Source organism: Cetorhinus maximus, chromosome 10, assembly GCF_964194155.1.
Source record: "Cetorhinus maximus chromosome 10, sCetMax3.hap1.1, whole genome shotgun sequence".
NCBI lineage: Eukaryota > Metazoa > Chordata > Chondrichthyes > Lamniformes > Cetorhinidae > Cetorhinus > Cetorhinus maximus.
The window spans coordinates 116,109,075-116,132,269 of NC_135888.1; the positions used below are offsets into that span (position 1 = coordinate 116,109,075).

Sequence of the window (23,195 nt, forward strand, 5' to 3'; positions counted from 1 at the left end):
TTCATTCACGGGATATGGGCTTCGCTGGCTGGGCCAGCATTTATTGCCCATCACTAGTTGCCCTTGAGAAGGTGGTGGTGAGCACTGGTGCTGCACTGTCGCTGGGTGAAAATCCTAGAACTCCCTCCCTAACAGCACTGTAGGTGTACCTATACCACATGGACTGCAGCAGTTCAAGGCAGCAACTCACCATCATCTCAAGGGCAATTAGGGATGGATGATAAATGCTGGCCTAGCCAGCAACGCCCACATCCCATGAATGAATAGAAAAAAAGAATGGAGGGAGAAATGGAAAATTAAGAATTTTCTACTTAAAAGAACTGGTGGCTTTTACTTCACATTCTAAACATCAGAGGAATTCACTTGAGCATTAGTAAAGGGGATAGTAATGTGAGTGGCCATCACAGTGAATCTCTCCACAAAAAAAAGTAATATTTAAGTTCAACTACTTACCATAACATCTTTTGCAATACATAGCACTGACATTTAATTTAAAAAGTAACATAAATACATTATTATAGTTCCAGAAAATCAAGGTTCTTTGTAAATAAAATGACAAAGTGAAAATATAACTTTGCTTCTATTTTTATTTCCCCACACAAATGTCGAAATATACTTTGTTGTCTTCTGAGTTGTTGTTTTAACTGTACCCTTCTAGCAACCTTCACCCTTTCCTTAAATGTTCTATTTTATTAAAAACAAGAATCAGCCGCAAACCTGAGTTTGGAAAAGCCACTTGCAGCTCAAGGTATATTTAGGAGCTGAACACGATGGATAATCTGGTGGAAGTTCGAAGTTCAACACAAGAGGAGGCAGGAAAGAAACTACGTATTCAATCAGATCCTTTTTATTCTGCTTTTCATCACCTGAGTTAAGAAAAGTTAATTGTCATTTTCAGGATTAACTTTGGTTGTAATTTTGCTAATCCATTATGTACTCCAAACATACAATTACAGATAGGGACTTTTAAAACATTATTTCAACTTACCGTAAACAATTACTTTGAAGTTTGGTGGCAACTCCAAACAAATGCTCATTTCTCCACCCGGAACAGATTCTGCACGTTTAAATTCGTCCTCCTCATAAATACTAGCAAGAGCCAGCAGCTCATCTTCCTGCTCTTCTTTATCCCTGGTGGACATCTAGATTCCTGGGAATTGAGCAAGTTTTTAAAATTGTTGACTGTTGCCAATATGCTCCTTGTGAGTTGCAAGTGGCTACCTTAAGGTCATATTTTCAACCCATTCTCACTTTTAGTTCATGCGGAATTGCTAATTGAAAGGATAAGACGGATTTGGTGGGAGAGTTAAGAGAAAACTTCCCAAGAAACAAATCAAGCACATTTGTGCGGGAAAACAGTGCTAGTAAAAACCCCTCTTAGTGAGATGACATCACAATCAAGTTGTTGCCCCTCCCCCCAAAAAAAGGATTTTCATAGGTTAAGTGAGTGAGTAAGAAGGTGATAGATGGAGTATAATGTGGCAAAATGTGAGGTTATTGACTTAGGCAGGAAGAATATAAAAGCTGTTTTTTTTTAATGGTGAGAAAACTGCCAAATGTTGATGTTCAGTATTGACCCTTTTTACAAGAGGGCTGAAGTACAGAGCAAGGAAGTCTTGCTGCAATTTTACTGGGCTTTTGTGAGACCACACCAGGTGTACTGTGTATAGTTTTGGTCTCCACACCCAAGGAGGGGTATAATTACCATGGATGGGGTGCAACAAATGTACACTAGATTGGTTCCTGGGATGAGAGAATTGTCCTATTAGGAGAGATTGAGTAGAACAAGCCTACATTTTCTGGAGGAGTTTAGAAAAATGGGAGATGAGCTATTGAAACATAACATTCCCAGAAGGCTTGAGAGGCTAGATGCTGAGAGGCAGTATACCCTGGCTGGAGCATCTAGAGCTATGGGGGCATAATCTTAAAGTAGATGATCAGTCATTTAGGACTCAGATGAGGAATAATTTCTTCACTCACAGGGTTGTGAATCTTTGGAAGTCTACCCCAGAGGGCTGTGAATGCTCAGTTGTCAAGTATATTCAAGGCTGAGAACGATAGATGTTTAGACTTTAAGGAAATCAAGGGATATGGGAATCGGGTGAAAAAGTAGAGTTTAGTTCAAAGATAATCCGTGATCTTATTAAATGGCAGAACAGACCCTAAGGGCTGTACGGCTTGCTCCTATTTCTTAGGTTCTTAGAACTTCTACAAAAATAAAATGTATAAAGAGACAATTTCCAAACAGATCTACCATAACTCATTCATTCAGCAAACAAAAAATAAAAGTCAACACTTTTGCTGATTTTGCACAACTATCAATTGAATCCTAGATCAGCAATCCTATACAAGCAAAGTGAATAGGAATGATTTTGGTCCTTTGGAATTCTATACAATGGGAAGTGAAAAACACATTGCTATGCAGCAGTTTCAGCACAGTGTTCCTTAATAGTGTGGGCAGAGGTTTGAATCTAGCTTTGCTTGCTGGGTAGAAGGCTATTAGAACGGAGATTGTCCAATCTCAATTTGGTCCTAGTGGATATGTGTAGATATCAAAATAACAAATAGTGCTCAGTTTTAATTGCTTATTTCGCCAAGAAAATCTGACAGGTTGGCTGCTGGACAAAATTAAATCAGATTGGCTTACTAGGTGATGCTCTACATTTAGTGTGTAGAGAAATATTTACTCTATTTCCAATATAAGTTATCTGATGTGGCTTTATTGAACAATATAAATCATGCACACTTTTAATCAGGGTGTCCATTCTGTTAGCCAATCTCAATCCTGGTGTCAGAGATGTTACAATTCTTCTCGACACCCATGTGGTAGGGAGAGGAATGGAAAAAGCACCAGCCCAGGTTTTCACTCTTGGTTTTTACGCCCAACAATCCCAAAAGGAAGAGGTTAGACTGACATAAATTTTGATGCCACCGCACAACACCCCCCACACCACAACCTCACCGTCCCAAGCCAACACCAGCATTTGTAATTAAACATCACATATAAACAAGTACTGGCCACTTCGACATCTTGCTAGAGTTAGACTGGCACACATTTGGATAATTTCTGTTCCAGCATTAACGCCCAATTCTGACACTGATAGCAAAGTGAAATAGTGTTCCACCTTGCATCACTGACATCTTTTTCTCTAATGTGCACACATTATATTGTATACATGCAAATCTAAAGCTAAACCAGTGGGAAAAATTGGTCCAATGGAATTGTGTAATCAGAAATGAGTTTAATCCACGGAAATTTTAGGCTTTGGTCAAGTGCATATTTATTGCCTGTACGAGCCATTAACAATGCTGCCTGTATGAGCTTTTGTTAGCCATTAAAATGTTAATAGGCAGATATGTATCAGAAAAATTCTACTGAATCAATTATCATCACATCTTTATGTTTGAAATCTAATGAAGCTGCTTCATCAGTCAAATTGGTAAATATATTTGCCAATGCTGAACAATGCCAGTTAAAACCTGTTATAGAGGTAAAGATTGCAGATGATTTTCACTGAATGAGTATGGATACCACAACAAATTTGTACCTGAGGCAGGTTATTTTCCTGCCTACATGCACAGCTGTAAATGTCCAGAAGCAGTCTGCGTAAAAATGCAGCAAGACCTGGACAATACCCAGGCTTGAGCTGACAAGTGGCAAGTAACATTCACGTCAAACAAGTGTCACGCAATGACTATCCCCAGCAAGAGAGAATCTAACCACCCCTTGACATTCAATGGAATTACCATCACTGAATCCCCCACTATCAACATCCTGGGGGTTACCATTGACCAGAAACTGAACTGGACTAGACATATAAATACTGTGGCTATAACACCAGGTCAGAGGCTAGGAATCCTACGCGAGTAACTCACTTCCTGACTCCGCCAAGCCTGTCCACCATCTGCAAGTCACAAGTCAGGAATGTGATGGAATACACCCCACTTGCCTGGATAAGTGCAGCTCCCACAACACTGAAGAAGCTTGACATCACCCAGGACAAAACAGCCCGCATGATTGGCACCCCATCCACTAACATTCACTCCACCCACCACCAATACACAATGGCAGCAGTGTGCACCATCTACAAGATGCACTGCAGGAACTCTAGCAAGGCTCCTTGGACAGCACCTTCCAAACCCATGACCACTATCACCTCGAAGGACAAGGACAGCAGACACATGGGAACACTACCACCTGGAAATTCCCCTCCAAGCTACTCACCATCCTGACTTGGAAATGTATCGCCGTTTCTTCACTGTCAGTGGGTCAAAATCATGGAACTCTCTCCCTAACAGCACTGTGGTGTACCTACATCACATGGACTGCTGTGGTTCACGAAGGCAGCTCACCGCCACCTTCAAGAGCAATTAGGGATGGGCAATAAATGCTGGTTTAGCCAGCGACACCCACATCCCATAAATGAATGGAAAAACTATTAAGAGTGAGGTCAGATGACATGCAATCTATTTAAATATATGAATGTGTGTTTATTTTTCAGAGTATTTCAAAATGCATTGCTTTTGAGTAGCTATCACTCCCCATAAAGAACATGTGGCAGAACTGCAAATGGTGTAAGAGAATCTGAAAGTAACAAAGATTAAGAATAGAAAGATAATCAATGGATTATATATAAAATTGAGATTCTATTACTATCAGAAGTTCATTTTGATTTTAATTACATGTGACTGTAAAACAACACAATTTTAAATGTAATAACACCCCTATTTTATGGAGTTGTGTATTCACAGGATATGAACTGAGGCAGGGTTGGCTCAAAAGGTCAGGGAACTGTGGGATGGATCTCATACTGCTGGAAACACTATATAACTGAATACTGAGATCATTTGGACAGGTCCTGGGATTAATGAGGAGGAAGGATCTGCGAGGGCAGGATCAATTCTAAAGGGTGAGAGAGCATGGAGAAGAGTTCAGTTGGACTGATGAGGAATGGAGTTGAGAATTTTGGATAGTAACCATTCCAGAATCAGGGTTGCTAGGATCTAGCAGCATTTGAGGGTATTGAGTAACAGCCTTATGAAGGAGGACCACCAAGAGAGTTAGATTTGAAATTCATTTGATTTTGTTTCCTTTTTTACAGGCCGTCGGATAACAACCCGTGCCCCAGTTCCTCCTTTCAACCTACTTTCCCACATTTTCCATAGTCCCCATTGTGTCATCAGGCACCCAACCTTCCCCTACCACTTATTTCATTGGCAGCTGGTTCCTGTCTTTATGCTTTGCCTTAAATACAAATATTGCATCATTAGTGAGATTGCTGGCTTCTACAGTTTTTAATACATAAATTTAATCAAATGTTTCTTCATAAAACTCAATGTCCTTTGTTCATCTAGTTTTAAATAAAGGAAAATTCCTTAACATGAAAAGGGTTCACAAGAAAGCTTTTACTGACTAATTGTGAAAAGAGAAATCTATGCACCAAACAAGCTTCGGTGACACCTAGAAAGAAAAACAGAAAATACAGCTTTTGTTATTCTCAGCTGTTAACAGGGCTTCTTTGTTTGACTGAGCATTTCACAACAGGAAACTTGTTCATATATTAAATGAGGCCTACCTGAAATAAATCTTTGAGAAGTCAATCTTCAGTGCAATTAACAGTCTTTTGGAAAAAGCAACAATGCTCTCTCAGGATGAGGGGACCCACACTTCTACTCCTGATCATGCACCGACTGCATGCCAGGGAATTTTTGCTAGCGACATCAGCTCTGAATACACCTAAGAACATAAGAAAATATTCTGCCATTCAACAAGGTTGTGGCTGATCTGATGTTGGCCTCAATTCCACTTTCCTCCTTGTCCTCATTTGATTCCACTATAATTCAAGATTCTGTCCACCTCAACCTTGAATTTATTCAATGACCCATCCTCGATAGCTCTCTGAGGTAGAGAATTCCAAATATCAATGACCCTCCAAGATTGAAAAAAAATCTTTCTCATTTCTGCCTTAAATGGGCGAGATTCTCCCACAAGGGGAAATATCCTCTCAGGATCTTCCTTGTCAAGTCCCCTCAGAATCTTACATGTTTCAATAAAGTCATTCTTCTAAACTCCAATGGGTATAGGCCCAACCAGTTCAACTTTTCTACGTAAAACAACCACTTCATCCGAGGAATCAGCCTAGTGAACCTTCTCTAAACTGCTTCCAATGCAAGTATATCCCTCCTTAAATAAGGAGACCAAAACTATACACCACTCTATATATGGTCTCACCAACACCTTGTACATCTGTAGCAAGACTTTTCATGCTCCTTCCCCCCAGCCCTTGCATTTAAAGCCAACATTCCATTTGCCTTCCTAATTACTTGCTGTACGTGCATGCCAACATTTTGTCTTTTATGTACGAGGATACTCAGATCTCTCTGTACTGCAGCATTCTGTAGCCTCTCTTCATTTAAATAATATTCTTTTTTATTCTTTCCAAAGCAGATAACCTTCCATTTTCTCACATTTTACTCCATCTGCCAAATTTTTGCCCGCTCGCTTAAATCATCTATATCCCTTCACAGACTCCTTACAACTTGCTTTCCTGTCTATCTTTTATCACCAGCAAATTGGGCTAGAATACACTCAATCCCTTATCCACGTCATTACAGATAGATCTCCATAGAGACCAATAACTTTTAAAAGGAGAAATTTAAACTTCCAGTTGCCATATTAGCTGAAAGGGTATCATGTCAAGAATTTACATTTAAAAAACTTTTACTGTATCAAATGACTAAAAAACACTTCTCACTAAACATAATTTTGTGTAGGCAATTTATACTTTAAACAATACAAATAAACAGTTACTTGTTACTTATCAGTCTCCCCAGAATCTCAAGTCTCATAGCAAACAGTTCACAGTTGCTCCCAGCTTCTAGTAGGTTTCTTCCTTTGTACTTTCCCAGCTGAGTAACTTCTATTTCTAGAACTGTCTCTCACTGTAAGGGTACAGAGCAATTTCTTCTTCTAGAAGAATCTTCCAGCGTCTTTTAATTTCTCAGCAACTCTGTCTTCAAACCAAGCATGGGCTCCCACCCACATTCTATTGTTCACCACACAGAATCAACATTTTCTCTGCTTAGGGTGCAGGACAAGCTAATTCTATCTTTTCTTACTCTCTACTTCCCAGTTGGCCGTAGACCAAAATGAAACCACAACCCACTCTGAGATATTTCTGGGTTATAGGGAAGCTTGTAATCTGATCTCAAAATGGCTTCCTCACCCTCTTCCCCATGGCAATGGGAAACAAATTAGCTTTGTATTTAAGTAGAAATGTTAATTAATCATCTCTAATCCTAACTCCCTTTCATCGTGAAAGGAAAGAGATAGTTGTGCTGTAAACTATTTTCAACTTAATAGCTATAACATCTTTCTGGGGCTTTGGGAGATGCAGGGTTTACTATTGTAGATTTATGTACAGCTGTCATTGTCCCCAGGTGTAAACACCTTGCACCTTCCTCCTGGGTCTTCTTCTCATTTCTAACATTTAAACCACCTGGGCCTACTGTCAAGCAGATGCCAGAAAAAGTCACATGACCCCTTTCATTTACCCGAAATTTAAAGGTACAGTCCCAAACTATAACACTCTTACAAACCAAAATATATATTCTTAAACCATAATAGTTTTCTACGCCTCACAACTGTAACAATAGTAATTGATGGATACCCCAGCAATGATCTTTGTGGGACCCCACTAGTTACAGTCTGACAAGCTGAAAATGATAAATTTATGCCAATGCTATTTTCAGTTAGTTGACTAATCTTCAATCCACATTAATATATTACCCACAACACCAGGAACTCTTAACTTGTGCAGTACTTTTTATGTGGCACCTTACTGAATGCCTTTGAAAATCCAAAAGCACTATGTTTATTTGTTCCCCTTTAGCCAGGTCTTCAAAGAACTTGAATAGATTCGTCATTCATGATTTCCCTTTCATAAAACCATGTTGACTCTATTTGATTGTATTAAGGGTTTCCAAATGTTCTGCTACTACCTCCTTAATAATGGATTCCAGCATTTTCCCAATAACAGATGTTAGGCTAATTGGCATATAGTTTCCTGTTTTGTGTCTCCCTCCTTTCCGGAATGGGGGCAGCATTATGTAGTATTCAAATCCAATGAGATTTTTTGCAAAATGCATGGTATTTTAGAAGATTACAACCATTATGTCCACTATCTCTACAGCCACTTATTTTAAGACCCAAGGATGCAGGTTATCAGGTCTAGGACACTTATCAGCCTTTAGTCCTATAAAGGCTGACATATTCAATCACAGATCTGATTGAAAGCTTTGTGCAACATCTCTGAAGTAAATTACCAGCCCAAGCATAGGCTTTTGAGACAGGCTTGAAGATAAATCTTTAACGAAATTAAGACATAAATTTACTTCAATTACTTAACTGTGAAAATATAATATAATTTTAAAAGAATATTTTGAACAGTATTTCAGTTACTGAAAACAAATAGCAGACAGTTTGATGAATATTAAGTCCCTCAAGAGCACTTTAGCAGACTTTGAGGACGGAACAAGCTGAGCATAAAAGGGAAACAGTAGATGAGATGTATTTGTGTTGGGCCTTTTCACTGCTAAATGAATATATACACACACAAGTGCAACCAAAACCTATGACAACCAGGAAGTAAACAGATGGTGCACAAATAAAGGTTCGTATTACTCTAACAAACAACAAAAAAAAACCCACACAGGGTCATTGAACTCAATTCCAAAACACCAGCAAAAATCCAAGAACGGTATATCTTTACAAAATGTGACGGTAATTCAATAATCCTGGTGCGTCCATGGCATCACCTCACCATGATTATAAACAGTACACCACCAGACTCACCATAGCAACCTCCCTGCAAGATCGCCCAATACGCACCGTCCGATTTTGGACATTTACTTTCCTAATAAGGAGCAGGGACAGTTGCCTCTCCTCACATTTTCGTCGCCTCCCGTTATGTCCCAGCTGTCTGCTGCCGCCTCACGTGTTGCCAGGTGGAACTCACCAGAGGCTGATACTAACCCAAAATAACTCTTCCCCCCCACTTCACGCGGCCTTCTCAAACACACCACAGCGCCTCCCCTCCTCGCAAACATAATCTCTGAACGCTTTATATTCACCCGGGAGACAAAACAGCACCAAATATCGGTCCTATTACCGGCATAGATAGGGCCGATCTCTGCGCCAGGCCACCACTTCGCTTCCAAATCCCCTCCCCACCACCACCGGCTCAGCCCTCTTGACGTAGACCACACAGACCACCCCCCCCCCCAACATACCGCTTCCACTGACGTCCGGGGCGAACGCCGTTCTACGTCATCACGCAACAAAGCGCTACGTCATTGTCGTCAGCCTGTGACGCCTGAAAGAGCCCAGAGACCGGCTTGAGGGGCTAATTCTCGCGATATTGGAGCCGGCCAGCGGCGCACGAGAATCTATCGCAGTGAGGGAGAGAGAGCTGAAGAGCGGCGGCGGTTTGTGCTCTTCGTTCACAGGGAGAATAGGAGGAAAAAAATATATAAAGATCAGTATCAAAGAGATAAGGCATATTTTGTTGGACGCCAGTTGTGTTTAAGGGAAAAGAGGTTGCGGGTAAAGAAACAGTCAGGGCAGGTTAAGTGTGTAATCGAGTTTATCCGCAGTCTGCGCTTTTATCCTGGAGATGTCGGTGGTCGGCTTTGATGTTGGTTTCCAGAGCTGTTATGTGGCTGTGGCGAGGGGCGGCGGCATCGAGACGGCCGCCAACGAATATAGCGACAGAAGTACCCCGTAAGTAGCAGCCGAGACGCCGGCCCCCTGTGTGTGTGCTCTCATTTTCTTTCAGCCAGGTGCAATGAATGTGCCGGTTGCTTCGAGGCCTAGCTTCCATCCGCCCCACCCCCCTCTCGCTCAGCCACGCGCGTAGCTGGCCAGGGGAGGAGGCACTGACTGACTGACATCTTACTCATTGCCCCATGCCCTTCGCCTTCTAGAATTTTCTTTCCAACTTCCTTTGATCAATTGTACTAATATTGTTTCTATTTTTTTTAAATATATATATTTTAGAGGTATCCGGTTTACTTATAGAAAGCACGGTTGTATTTCAAATCAACAGACTTTTTTTATTATTGCAAGTTTAAAAGTGAGTTGTACTCTTAAGATTGTTGCGATCTCTCTCACCTGCATTGACAATATACTAAGGCTTTTTTGTGCGTGCGTGTGATTTTTTTTCCCCTGTACCCTCGAACAGATACTCCACAAATTTAATTTTTTTATATGTTTCCAGTTGCTGTCCAGTCCACATTCTCAATGAGTTGCAGTAATACACTACTTAGTGTAATTCTATGTAATGGCATTTTGTGTGCTGGGAAGGTAATGTAGCATGTAAGATTGATGACGGTTTCAACAGCGTTTAGCAAATCCTACATTGGAATCATTGGCCTGATCTCTCTTCCCCCAGTGAAAAGTCATTGCCCTAAGATGCTCCCTTACCTGAGTATGTCTGGTAATTTTTGTTTTATTTCAAATTTTAAGGATCCACAGTATTTGACTTTTGACTTGTAAGCTAGGCAGAAAAAGATGACACCTTTTCTCCCTCCCTACCTTGCTTACTACCCCCACCCTTCCTTGCCATCCCTCAAAGGATGAGATGAAGATGTACAATATTTTGTTGTTGGTCTAGTATAGCATTGTACTACTACATTTCTTCTAAAGCAATTTTTCAACTTATATCAGTGAAAATTGAGTCATTTTCCTCAGACTTTCACTCTTGCATACTACACATCAGCCCTCACGCTAAACCAACCTGTCAGATATTGCAGTACTCCCGCTAAGAAACTGCAGCTCGCGTCATGTCAAGTAATGCATGCAATGAAGGAGTTAATATTACATTAGCCATCCAACATTCTGTCTTCTAAGGCGGTTTTCTTTTTAACCAGGTTTTGCCTGTCTGTTCTGCAGTCAATCTAAGTTACGCAATTTGCTTGTGTTGGCTTTACCCATTCATCTTTTAAAGACACTTTTTTTTCGCCAGTCAAATTTAATTTTATGGGTTTTTTTTTCTTCGTAACTTCTCTCTCATCATTGGTCTTGTGCCATGCTGTAAGATGTTTTCAGTCTGTCATGCCTTTGTCAGCTATTTCATGAGCTGTCCAATTTAGTAGACATTCCAGTGTTTTTTTCCCTACAGCACTGTAAATTGGTCCTTCTCAAGTACGTGAAAGGTCTTAAGAAATCTGATTTTGCCACTCAGGTAGTGCATTTTAAATCCTAACAATTTTGTGGTGAGTAGGGTGAGGATCAAGGGGCAGGAAGAGGACAGCCTTTTTAAATCTAGGACTGACCGACTTGCCAGAGGAAGTATTTTTATCCATATGCTTTATGCATCTTTTTGAAAAGTGGCTAATTAAGATTGCATGCAATAGGGTCAATAATGTGCATTTATAAACACCTTGTTTTCAAATATCATTTGTGGTGGCATGGAATGTGCAAGCGAGGACTGGGAAAGTAGGTGGAGATACATGGCACAAAACCCTGACTCTTCAGCATTTATTTACTCTGTGCAAACCAGAAGGCTATTCAAATCCAGCTCGCCACTATATAGTAAGCAATGATATCCACTCACAATCAGGACTTTGGGGAAATTAGTCATGAAAACTTGACCTACAGGACTTTTGAGAGAGATTTTTGTTTGCTACGGTCAAAAGCAATACAAATTTCTATGGGTTTTCCTGTGTTTTTGAAGGAGGATAAAAGGACAGATTCAACTGAGATATGCTTGCACCTGCTGTTAACCCACACAATCATGCCTACAAAGCCAGTCACTTCTACCTGGGTGACTGCTTCATCTGTAAAGCATTAATGGATTGTCATCTGGAATTTGACCTGCAGCCAACCATCTCCATAATAGAGTTGGCTCTGGCAGTGAAGGCCACTGTAATGCTAAACATCAATGCTTCAGACTCTATCCAAGCTAACAGGGGACATAATTCGATTCACAGTCTACAGGTGCAACAAGTAGGTCACTCTTGTTTATCTTGTAGCGCCTACATCATGGAAAATTGACAATGAGAGGTCACTGCAAATTTCCTACATCATCAGACTTCCCAAGGCATTATTAATGGTGCCAGTGCAGCTACTCAGACCCCTACACACAAATGTAGTGGCCTTCATGAACTGCAAAGACTTGCATTCCATCAATGCACAGATGGTTCGTGCACATAAACACAGGATCATGCAGGTCAATGCCAACTTCCCAGGTAGTAGTTATAATTTTCTTTTCAGATAATCCTCCGCCTGGGCTGTTTGAAAGAGAAAACAGAGCAGAAGAATGATTCTTCAAAGAATAAGGCTACTCTTTGGAACTTCAGTTTGCGACACTATTGCAATAGTCACAAACATGCATTCAGCCGACAGGAAAATTGAACATATAAGTTGCAGAGACCCTAAAGCAGCACATAAGATCTGACAGTTTGGTTCCATATTATAATACAGCCCACAAGGGTTTCCAAGTTGCCTGCTGCATGCTACCCAAACTGATCAACCAGATGAGATAGAGAAAACACATCGTCACCCTAGAACAAAACAAGACCCTGCCAATTTGACGGACGGTGTCTCCGCTGAAGCAACTTTGCATCAAGACTCATTCCAATGCTGTCCAACAGAATTTGAAAAATGGCCTCTTCAAACTTAAGGACTTAAAGGTTTTGTGGCCTTTTTCCTGTTCTGGCTTGCTCCTCTTGTCTTCCTTGCCACCATATACTGTTAGCAGAGAATTAATGTTCAGATGTTGAAATCTGAAGATGACTCAGTGATGTCCAAGTGCCCATCCTGATTCCTATTATGGGTGAGTAAATGATTTGCATCATTCAATTACTTTTATTAGGAGCTTGTTTTCTGAACTCACCTTTAGAGATTGGAAACAATAATTTGATGTCTGTCTTCATGCCAAAAAAGAGCAACTCTCCTTTAATCCCAGCCAAGATCTCAGTTTAAGCATATAATCATGGCTGACCCTAAATGGCTGGTAGGCTCAACTGTTCCTAATCTTTGCCAATGCAATGCTCTCACAGCTGCACTCAAATGTCAAGTCGGGCATCTACTCCAGCGTTCCAGAAGTGTCCTTATTCTTAGGTTATACTGATTAATCATGTCTCTTTGTGATCGTTCCCAGTCTTTGATATAAAGTAGCAATAAGATAAAATGACTGGATTTTGTGCATGATCTAATCACATTCTTTATACTTATACTGCCTTATATTTATCTGTGGCAGAGATCCATCTGCCATTCCATAACTTGTCCCATCAAATGCACCAGTCTTAATTTATTCATGGCATTAAGTTTTGTGACATTGCTGGATATACTCTTTTGTGATGCAGAACCGAGAGATTCTGTCCTTACTAACTAAAGTGCTTTTTGTTACTTAATGACACACATTACTTTTTCAACTTCCCTCTGGAGCAAGGGGAGAATGTAAGGATGGAAAGTCATCTGATGGTCGCTGCCTACCATCTGTTTTTCAATGTGTTAATAATTCATATTTGCCTACACTGGAAACATGGGTGGTTGTTTTGGTCCCTACCTGTACTGTAAGTGTGCTTTTCAAAAGAAAATTCTCTCTACATAAAAGTAGTCACACCATGTATTTTTTCTGTAGTGGCTGTGATTTTAAACATTGTACTTCCTTTGTACAGTATTTCATAATGTTCACTGCTACCTCCATATCGGTTCTTAAATGCCAGTTCTTCATTTTGGACTCCCTCTGCTAAAGTTTCTGGAGCTCACACGTTCCTAATATCTTTAATTTTGCTTGCTTTTTTTAAAACTTTGGAACACATTGCCTCAGAAAGCTGTGGAGGCAGGGTCATTGAATATTTTTAAGGCAGAGATATATTCTTGTGAGGTAAGGGAATCAGAGGTTATCGCAGCAAATGGGAATGTGGAATTTGAAACACAAACAGATCAGCCATGATCTTGTTGAATGGAGGAGCAGGCTCCAGGGGCTGAATGGCTTGCTTGCCCCTATTTCACATGTTTGGTTTTAAAAAAAAATGAAATCCCCAGGAACTTTTCTTACATTGCTGCTAAATTAATGTATAAAGTGATCACATTTGAATTTGTGCTTGACAACCCACATACCAGGAAAAGGCTATACTGAGGAATACTTAAATGTAAGTATTGTTGGATTATGGAAATATTAGTGAAAATTAGAAGCATTATCTAATGGTTGGAATCATCAGTCTTAGTCTGGAGAAAAACCATTTGCAGTTATTTTTGCATAGTTTTTTTGTACAGAAAATAATGCAAGTAGAGATTAAAATAAATATTCATTCTGTTACATAAACGTGTGCTGAGTTAAGAAATTGGTGCTTACTATCCTTTAAGCAAGTGCATCAAACCTCCCTGCCAGATTTATCTAGGATAAATGTAGATGAGTTTCTGATATTAAGCTAGTGATCTTAACATTACCTGAGCAGAAGTGAATTATGATGACTATTTTGTGACATTTTAAACCTAATATGAGTCTTCTGTCATCCATATTCAGTAGCACAGTATGTAAATTTTATATGTTCCAACTGTATTAGCAGCTAAGTGAGGAGAAAACAACATGGGACATAAGACATAGGAGCAGGTGTAGGCCGTTCAGCCCTTTGAGCCTGCTCTGCCATTCAATAAGACCATGGCTGATCTGATTGCTGTCTCAACTCCGTTTTCCTACCTGTCCCCCATAACCCTTCACTCTCCCGTTTATCAAAAATCTATATGTCAGTGCTGAATAAATTTAATGACTCAAACTCCAGTACTTTCTGGGGGGAAAAAAATTCCACAGACTAATGACCCTCAGGAAGAACATGTTTTCCTCGACACTTTTTTAGGGAGACCTCTTATTTTTAAACTATCCTCTAGTTCTAGTCTTCTCCACAAGAGAAAACATCATCAAAATATTATTATTTCTCCTCAGTTGACCCCTGTCCATATTTACAAGAGTGAAAATTACTCATTTCTATATTCGTCAGGACAGACATAACCAAATAATCTGTAACATTTTTCCCATGCAACTTCTTATGGCGTCTCTTTATCTGTATATGATCCACAGATGAATGGCCCTCCAGTGGTGATACTGAACTCAGTTCTTGTAGTATTGGTAGGTCAGCAGAGTTCTGTTGCCACGTAGTCTTAATAGGTTATCTGCTTACAGTAGTTAATTGGAATTTTTTTTCTCTGTCCAAATCAACACAACTGTTTTGGAAACAGTTCATCAAACGTTATCCATCATATATTTAGTCTATGGTTGCATTAGTCTTTCATCTTTTAAAGCTGGTATTTAAAGGTATTCAGTTATTGGAAAATGCTCAGCATTCCATTGATTCTTGTTTAAGAATTAGCCGTGGTTAAACCCTAAAGCGTCTTTTCAAGCCCTCAAGCTTAGAAATAAAAAAATAATTTTAGATTAGCCAATGCCACGTAGTCTAAAGCAGATTGGAAAGATCATAACATCAAAGAATGGTTACAGCACAGAAGACCATTAGGCCCATCATATCTATGCCACTCTCTGCAAGAGCAATACAGCTGGTGTCTCCCATCCTTTCCTGCTAGCTATGTAAATTGGCTCTCTTCAGGAGTTTATCCAGTTTGCTTTTGAAAGTGCAGTTGAATCATCTTCCACCACACTGAGGCAGTGCATTCCAGATCCTAGTCACAGGCTGCCTAAAAACAGTTTTTCCTCATCTCGCCATTGGCTCATTTGCCATTCACCTTATATCAGTGTCTTCAGGTTCTCAACCCTTCCACAAATGGAAATAGTTTCTCTCCATCTTCTGTGTCTAAACCCCTCATGATTTTGAACACCTCTCAAATCTTCTCATTCTAAGGAGAGCTTCTCTAATCTGTCCAAACCTTTTTTTGCACCCTCTAAAATCTTCACATCCTTCCTAAAGTACAGTTCTCAGAATTGTACACTCTCTACTCCATTTGAGGCCAAATGAGTGTTTTATGAAGGTTCATTATAACTTCCTTGCTTTTGTCCTTTCTGCCTTTTCATAAAGTCCAGCATCCTGAAAGCTTTTTTAACCAGTTTCTCAACCTGCCCTACCACCTTCAAAGATTTGTGTACATATACCCCCATGTCTCGCTGCTCTGGCAACTCATTTAGAATTATAGTCTTTATTTTTTATATTGTCTCTCTTTGCTCTTCCTTCCATATTTATATGCTTCGGAAAACTTTTGGATTTCCTTTTTGTTAACTTGTCAGTCTCTGCTCATACTCTCTGTTTGCTGCTTTTTTTCACTTTTTTCTATGTTCAGTCTTGCTCTTCATCAGAACTAATTCTGAAGAAGCGTCATATTCGACTCAGAATCTGCTAACTCTGTTTCTCTGTGTTATGTGATAGCCTTTCGGTAAAGCTGAGTTATTTAAAAATCCCAGGGGGAAACTTTAAACAACTGTCATAACCTGTATTTTTAAGTGATATGTTTGAGATGCAACTCTAAATTCAGGAATCCGACCACCAGTTCTCGAGAGGCTGTATATTAAACTAAGTGAAACATTTTATTAACTTATTCAAGTTAAAAAATACACATGGCTACAAATTACTTCTATTATAACTTTTAACAAATTCCCAAACTAATCTCCATTAAGGCAACAGCAACCCATAGACTTAACCAGACACCAGGCAAAGCATTTTCACCATATGAATTCAAAATGAAGTTCTTTTCACTTTGGTTCCTGTGGAGACCGTTGTAGGCTAAAAGCTACTTTGATCTTACATTGCCTCTGCTCTGCACACACACAACTGCTGAAATTATATCTAGCACAGCTCACTGAATGTAAATTATCATTGTATCGCCAGCTTCTTTGACCTCCACCTTTTCTAACAAAACCCTTTTCATAGTACCAATTTTATTCGTAATATAAACATATTGCTTGGTCTCTGCTAGCTAGATGCCAGATTTCACTCGCCTTCTTGAATGGTCTATTCAAAAAATACAAATGCACCCTACATCTCTTGCATCTCAAAACTAGTACACATCAAAGCACCCAGACTAGCTGGCTTTAGTATAATTAAGACACACCCACAGACTAAACCTCTATTTTAAAAGAAAAATATTTCCCAATAATATACATATTAATAGCTTCATGACACTCTGCACAGATGCTACCAGGCCAGCAGCACTTTACTTTTATTTATTTATATATGGTTTCAGTAGAGTTGAGTTTCTTAAGACGTTCACTTAGTGTTCAATTGATTTCCAGTTTACAGTTAATGTGCAGTTTATTTGCCTCCAGATAGGCCCTTAATGCTGACTCTTCAGCTTTTCTCCATTTTAAGTTTATTCAATCTGAGTGTTAAAGTAAGACCTTACAGTTACAAAAATGCAATAGTTACTTTCAAGGTCAAAAATCACTGAAAGATTGACTTAGATTGATTGGCCATTGTCCAAAACCACACAGCAATATCCTTTGGATACCCACTGTGTTTATCTGGCAAGCAGGTTGAGTGCAGATAATTCTCGATTTGGAGTGTTTAATCTAATGGGGAATGTTATCATACCCTTTATTTTAGAAAAGGCATTGTTTTATTTTAAAGGGAAATGCCACCATGATTTTCTTCCCCTCCCATTCTGTTTTAAATGAGCCCTATCTATTTCCATTACTCACTTGCAGGCTAAATCCATCCTGTTGTGTTTCAAGCCATATGATGCTTTAATATATACAAGTCCCAACATTGCATTTTTCTCCATCATTTGTTTTGCTTCAGGAACCATATTCTGGGAATAGGATATCGCTGCAGTAATGCTGTAAATTCTCTGAAAAGTTTACCTTCATAGCGTAACTACTGCTTTACAAGTTAGCTACAAAGTCTTCAAACCTAGAATGTACTGCATGAAGAAAAAAGGTAGCAGTGTGCATTGTAACTTTTGCTCTTTATGCACCATTGCACTTGGTTCAGGACACTCAAAAGGTATCATGACATATTGTTAAAATGAATACCAATAAGTTACAGTTTCCACCTGAAATTTTTTTTAAAGACTTTTCTTGCCACTCTTTCCAATCTGATCATTTCTGCCACTGTAATGCTGTCTGCTCAAGATTTGGAGTCCATCTGAAGATGGCCGAGACAGGGTTAACAATCTGCTAGTTTGAGGAATACTGTCGATTTCTGCTGGTCATGAGCAATATTACTATTATTATTGCTCTGGGATCTCTAGAAGATCATGGCTTGGGGCAGAAGTTCTATCTTTTGGCTGTTTGGCAGGAAGGTTAACACTGGGGAGGCAGTGGCATAGTGGTATTGTTGCTGGACGAGTAATGCTCTGGAGACTCAGGTTCACGGCAGCTGGCAGAATTTGAATTCAGTAAAAATCTGGAATTAAAAGTCTGATGATCATGAAGCCATTGTCGATATTATAAAAACCCATCTGGTTCACTAATGTCCTTTTAGGGAAGGAAATCTGCTGTTCTTACCTGGTCTGGCCTACATGTGGCTCCAGACCCACAGCAGCAGTCTTAAAGGAATGAAAATCTCAAAAACTAAATGAAACCAGATGGGCGTCAATCTAGGCACCAGAAACAACAATGGCAAACTTGGACCTGTCGACCTTGCAAATTCCTCCTAGTGCCAAAATTGGGAGAGCTGCCTCAGCTCTCACCACTGTCCTGTCCCACCGACAAGACAGACCCAGCAGAAGTGGCAGCACAGTGGTAAACAGTCGGGAGGGAGTTGCCCTGGGAGTCGCAACATTGACTCTGGCCCCCATGAAGCCTCATGGCATCAAGTCAAACATGGTTAAGGAAACCTCCTGCTAATTACCATGTACTGCCCTCCCTCAGCTGATGAATCAGTATTCCTCCATGTTGAACATCACTTGGAGGAAGCACTGAGGGTGGCAAGAGCACAGAATGTCCATTACCAAGAGTGGCTCAGTAGCACATCTACTGGCCGAGTCCAAAAGGACATAGATGCTAGACTAAGTCTGCGGCAGATGGTGAGGGAACCAACAAGAGGGTAAAACATACATGATCTCATCCTCACCAACCTGCCTGCCGCAGATGCATCTGCCCATGATAGTATCGGTAGGAGCGACCACTGCACAGTCATTGCGAAGACAAAGTTCCGCCTTCACATGGTGCGAAGTTCCACCTTCATATTCAGGATATCCTTCATCATGTTGTGTGGCACCACCACCGTGTTAAATGGGATATATTGTGAACAGATCGAGACTGGGCATCCATGAGGCACAGTGGACCACCATCAGCAGAATTGTACTCAAAATCTATAACCTCATGTCCTGGCATATCCCCCACTCTACCATTACCACCAAGCCAGGGGATCAGCCCTGGTTCAATGAAGAGTGCAGGAGGGCATGCCAGGAGCAGCACCAGGCATACTTGGTGTTGCTATAACAGGACTACTTGCATGCCAAACAGCATAAGCAGCAAGTGATAGACAGAGCTAAGGATCCCACAGCCAATGGATCAGATCTAAGCTCTGCAGTCCTGCCACATCCAGTCATGAATGGTGGTGGAGAATTAAACAACTCACTGGAGGAGGAGGCTCCACAAACATCCCCATCCTCAATGATGGGGGAGCCTAGCAGATTAGTGCAAAAGATAAGGCTGAAGCATTTGCAAAAATCTTCAGCCAGAAGTGCCAAGTGGATGATCCATCTCGGCCACCTCCGGAGGTCCCCAGCGTCACAGATGCCAGTCTTTAGCCAATTCAATTCACTCCAAGTGATATCAAGAAATGGCTGAAGGCATTGGATATTGCAACGGCTACGGGCCCTGTCAATATCCTGGCAATAATACTGAAGATTTGTGCTCCAGAACTTGCTGTGTGCCTAGCCAAACTGCTCCAGTACAGCTAGAACACTGACGTCTACCCAGCTACAACACTGGCATCTACCCAGCTGTGTGGAAAATTGCTCAGGTATGTCCTGTACACACAAAGCAGGACACATCCAACCTGGCCAATTACCACCCCGCCCTGTCAGTGTACTCTCGATCATCAGTAAAGTAATGGAAGGGGTCATCAACAGCGATGTGGAGCGGCACTTGTTCAGCAATAACCTGCTCACTGACCACCCAATTTGGGTTCCACCAGGGCCATTCGGCTCCTGACCTCATTGCAGCCTTGTTTCAAACATGGATGAAAGAGCTGAACTCTCGAGGTGATGCGAGAGTGACTGCCCTTGACATCAAGGCCACATTTGACCGAGTGTGGCATCAAGTAGCCCTAGCAAAACTGGAGTCAATGGGACTGAGGGGGAAAACTCGCCACTGGCAGGAGTCATGCCTAGCACAAAGGAAGATGTTGGAAATCAGTCATCTTGGCTCCAGGACATCACTGCAGGAGTTCCTCTGGGTAGTATCCTTGGCCCAGCCATCTTCAGCTGCTTCATCAATGACCTTCCATCATCATCATCATAAGGTCAGAAGTGGGGATGTTCACTGTGCAATCATCAATGTTCACCATTCATGACTTCTCAGACACTAATGCAGTCCATGTCCAAATGCAGCAAGACCTGGACAATATCCAGGCTTGGTCTGACAAGCGCTAAGTAACATTAGCGCCACACAAGTATCAGGCAATGACCATCTCCAATAAGAAAGAATCTAACACTCGTCCCTTGACGCTCAATGGCATTACCATCACTGAGTCCCCCACTATCAACATCCTGGGGGTTTCCATTGAATAGAAATTGAAACTGGACTAGCCATTTCAATACTGTGGCTACAAGAGCAGGTCGGAGGCTAAGAATCCTGCTACAAGTAACTCACCTCCTGACTCCCCGAACCGTGTCCACCATCTACAAGGCTCAAGTCAGGAGTGTGATGGAATGCTCCCCACTTGCCTGGATGAGTGCAGTCCCACAACACTCTAGAAGCTTGACACCGTCCAGGACAAAGCAACCAGTTTGATTGGCACCACATCCACAAACATTCAGTCCCTCCACCACCAACGCACAGCAGCAGTGTGTGTACTGTCTACAAGATGCACTGCAGGAATTCATCAAGGCTCCTTAGACAGCACCTTGCAAGCCCATGACCACTACCATCTAGAAGGACAAGGGCAGCAGATAGATGGGAATGCCATCACCTGGAAGTTCCCCCACACAGACTCATAGATGATTACAGCACAGAAGGAGGCCATTGTGTCTGCAGCGGTCAGCAAAGATCTGACTACGCTAATCCCATTTTCCAGCGCTTGGCCCATAGCCCTGGAGGCTATGGCAACGCACTTGAATATCTAAATGCTTCTTAAATGTTACGAGAGTTTCTGACTCAACGCCTTTTCTAGCAGAGAGTTCCAGACTCCCACCACCCTCCTGGGTGAAAATATTTCTCCTCAACTCCCCTCATATAGTCATAGAGGTGTACAGCACAGCCCATCGTGTCCATGCCGGCCATCAAGCACCTATCTATTCTAATCCCATTTTCCAGCACTTGGCCTGTAGCCCTGCATGCTGTGGTCTTTCAAGTGCTCATCTAAATAATACTTAAATGTTGTGAGGGTTCCTGCCTCTACCACCCCCTCAGGTAGTGTGTTCCAGATTCCAACCACCCTCTGGGTGAAAAATATTTTCCTCAAATCCCCTCTAAACCTTCTGCCCCTTAACTTAAATCTATGCCACCTGGTCATTGACACCTCCATTAAGGAGGAAAAGTTTCTTCCTATTTACCCTATCTATGCCCCTCATAATTTTATATACCTCTATCAGGTCCCCCCTCAGCCTTCTTTGCAACCCTGGCCTATCCAGTCTCCCTCTTCATAGCTGAAACGCTCCAGCCTAGGCAGCATCCTGGTGAATCTCCTCTGCACCCTCCCCAGTGCAATCACATCCTTCTTATAGTGTGGCGACCAGAATTGCACACAGTACTCCAGCTGTAGCCTAAATGGCATTTTATACAACTCCAACATAACCTCCCTGCTCTTAATATTCTATGCCTCGGCTAAAAAGGGCAAGTATTCCATATGCCTTAAGCACCTTTATCTACCTATGCTGCTGCCTTCAGGAATCTATGGACATGTACACCAAGATCCCTCTGATCCTCTGTACTTCCTAGGGTCCTTCTGTTGATTGTGTATTCTGTTGCCGTGTTAGTCCTCCTAAAATACATCACCTCACACTTCTCGGGGTTAAATTCCATTTGCCACTGCTCTGCCCATCTTACCTGCCCATCTATATCACCCTGTAGTCTAAGGCTTTCCTCCTCACTAATTTTCGCGTCATCTGCAAACTTATTGATCATACCTCCTATATTCACGTGTAAATCATTAATGTACACTACAAACAGTAAGGGTCCCAGCACCGATCCCTGTGGTACGCTATTCGTCACAGGCTTTCAATCGCAAAAACAACCTTCGACCATCATCCTCTGCCTCCTGCCACTAAGCCAATTTTGAATCCAATTTGCCAAATTGCCCTGGATCCCATGGGCTCCCACTTTTTTGACCATTCTCCCATGCAGGACCTTGTCAAAAGCCTTATTGAATCCCATGTAGACTACATCAACTGCACTACCCTCATCTACACAACTAGTCAGCTCAAAATTCGTTCAAGTTTGTTAGACATGATCTCCCCCTGACAAAGCCATGCTGACTATACCTGATTAATCCCTGCCTCTCCAAGTGGAGATTAATCCTGTTCCTCAGAATTTTTTCCAATAGTTTCCCTACCACTGATGTTAGACTCACTGGCCTGTAATTACCTGGTTTATCCCTACTACCCTTCTTGAATAATGATACCACACTCGCTGTCCTCCAGTCCTCTGGCACCTCTCCTGTGACTAGAGAGGATTTGAAAATTAGTGTCAGAGCCCCTGCAATCTCCTCCCTTGCCTCACATAGCCTGGGATACATCTCATCTGGGCCTGGGGGTTTATCCACTTTTAAGCCTAATAAAACCGCTAATCATACCTCCTTTTCAGTGCTAATTTGTTCAAGTATATCACAGTCCCCCTCTCTGATTTCTACACCTATGTTGTCCTTCCCCATGAAAAGTAATAATTTAAAACCTCACCTACGTCCTCCAGCTCCACGCACAGATTGCCACTTTGGGCCCTACTCTCCCTGGTTATCCTCTCGTCCTTAATATATTTATAAAATGCTTTGGGATTTTCCTTTTATCTTGCCTGCCAGTGCTTTTTCATGCTCCCTCTTTGCTCTCCTAATTACTTTAAGTACACCCCTACACTTTCTAT

General features: G+C 41.3%; 2 protein-coding genes across 6 annotated transcripts in view; one reads left to right on the top strand and one right to left on the bottom strand.

Annotated features, from left to right (window-relative positions):
• rnf14 (ring finger protein 14) overlaps positions 1-9,280 on the bottom strand; it is a 29,469-nt gene extending 20,189 nt beyond the window's left edge. For 2 of the 5 annotated variants that reach the window (XM_078551026.1, XM_078551031.1), the window contains exons 1-4: positions 9,171-9,280; positions 5,577-5,737; positions 989-1,150; positions 718-866 (exon numbers count right to left, since the gene is read on the bottom strand). In XM_078551026.1, the coding sequence (XP_078407152.1) occupies positions 718-866; positions 989-1,142 (303 nt within the window). In that variant the 5' untranslated portion in view covers positions 1,143-1,150; positions 5,577-5,737; positions 9,171-9,280. Of the gene's footprint in view, positions 1-717; positions 867-988; positions 1,151-5,576; positions 5,738-8,854; positions 9,008-9,170 lie in introns of those variants that run through there. The other 3 variants (XM_078551027.1, XM_078551028.1, XM_078551030.1) reach the window with 3 other exon arrangements.
• A 131-nt stretch (positions 9,281-9,411) lies between these two features.
• Positions 9,412-23,195, top strand: part of LOC144685959 (heat shock 70 kDa protein 4-like) — a 67,888-nt gene continuing 54,104 nt past the window's right edge. Inside the window, exon 1 of the mRNA XM_078551024.1 lies at positions 9,412-9,781. Coding sequence (XP_078407150.1) covers positions 9,675-9,781 — 107 coding nt within the window. The 5' untranslated portion in view covers positions 9,412-9,674. The remainder of the gene's footprint in view (positions 9,782-23,195) is intronic.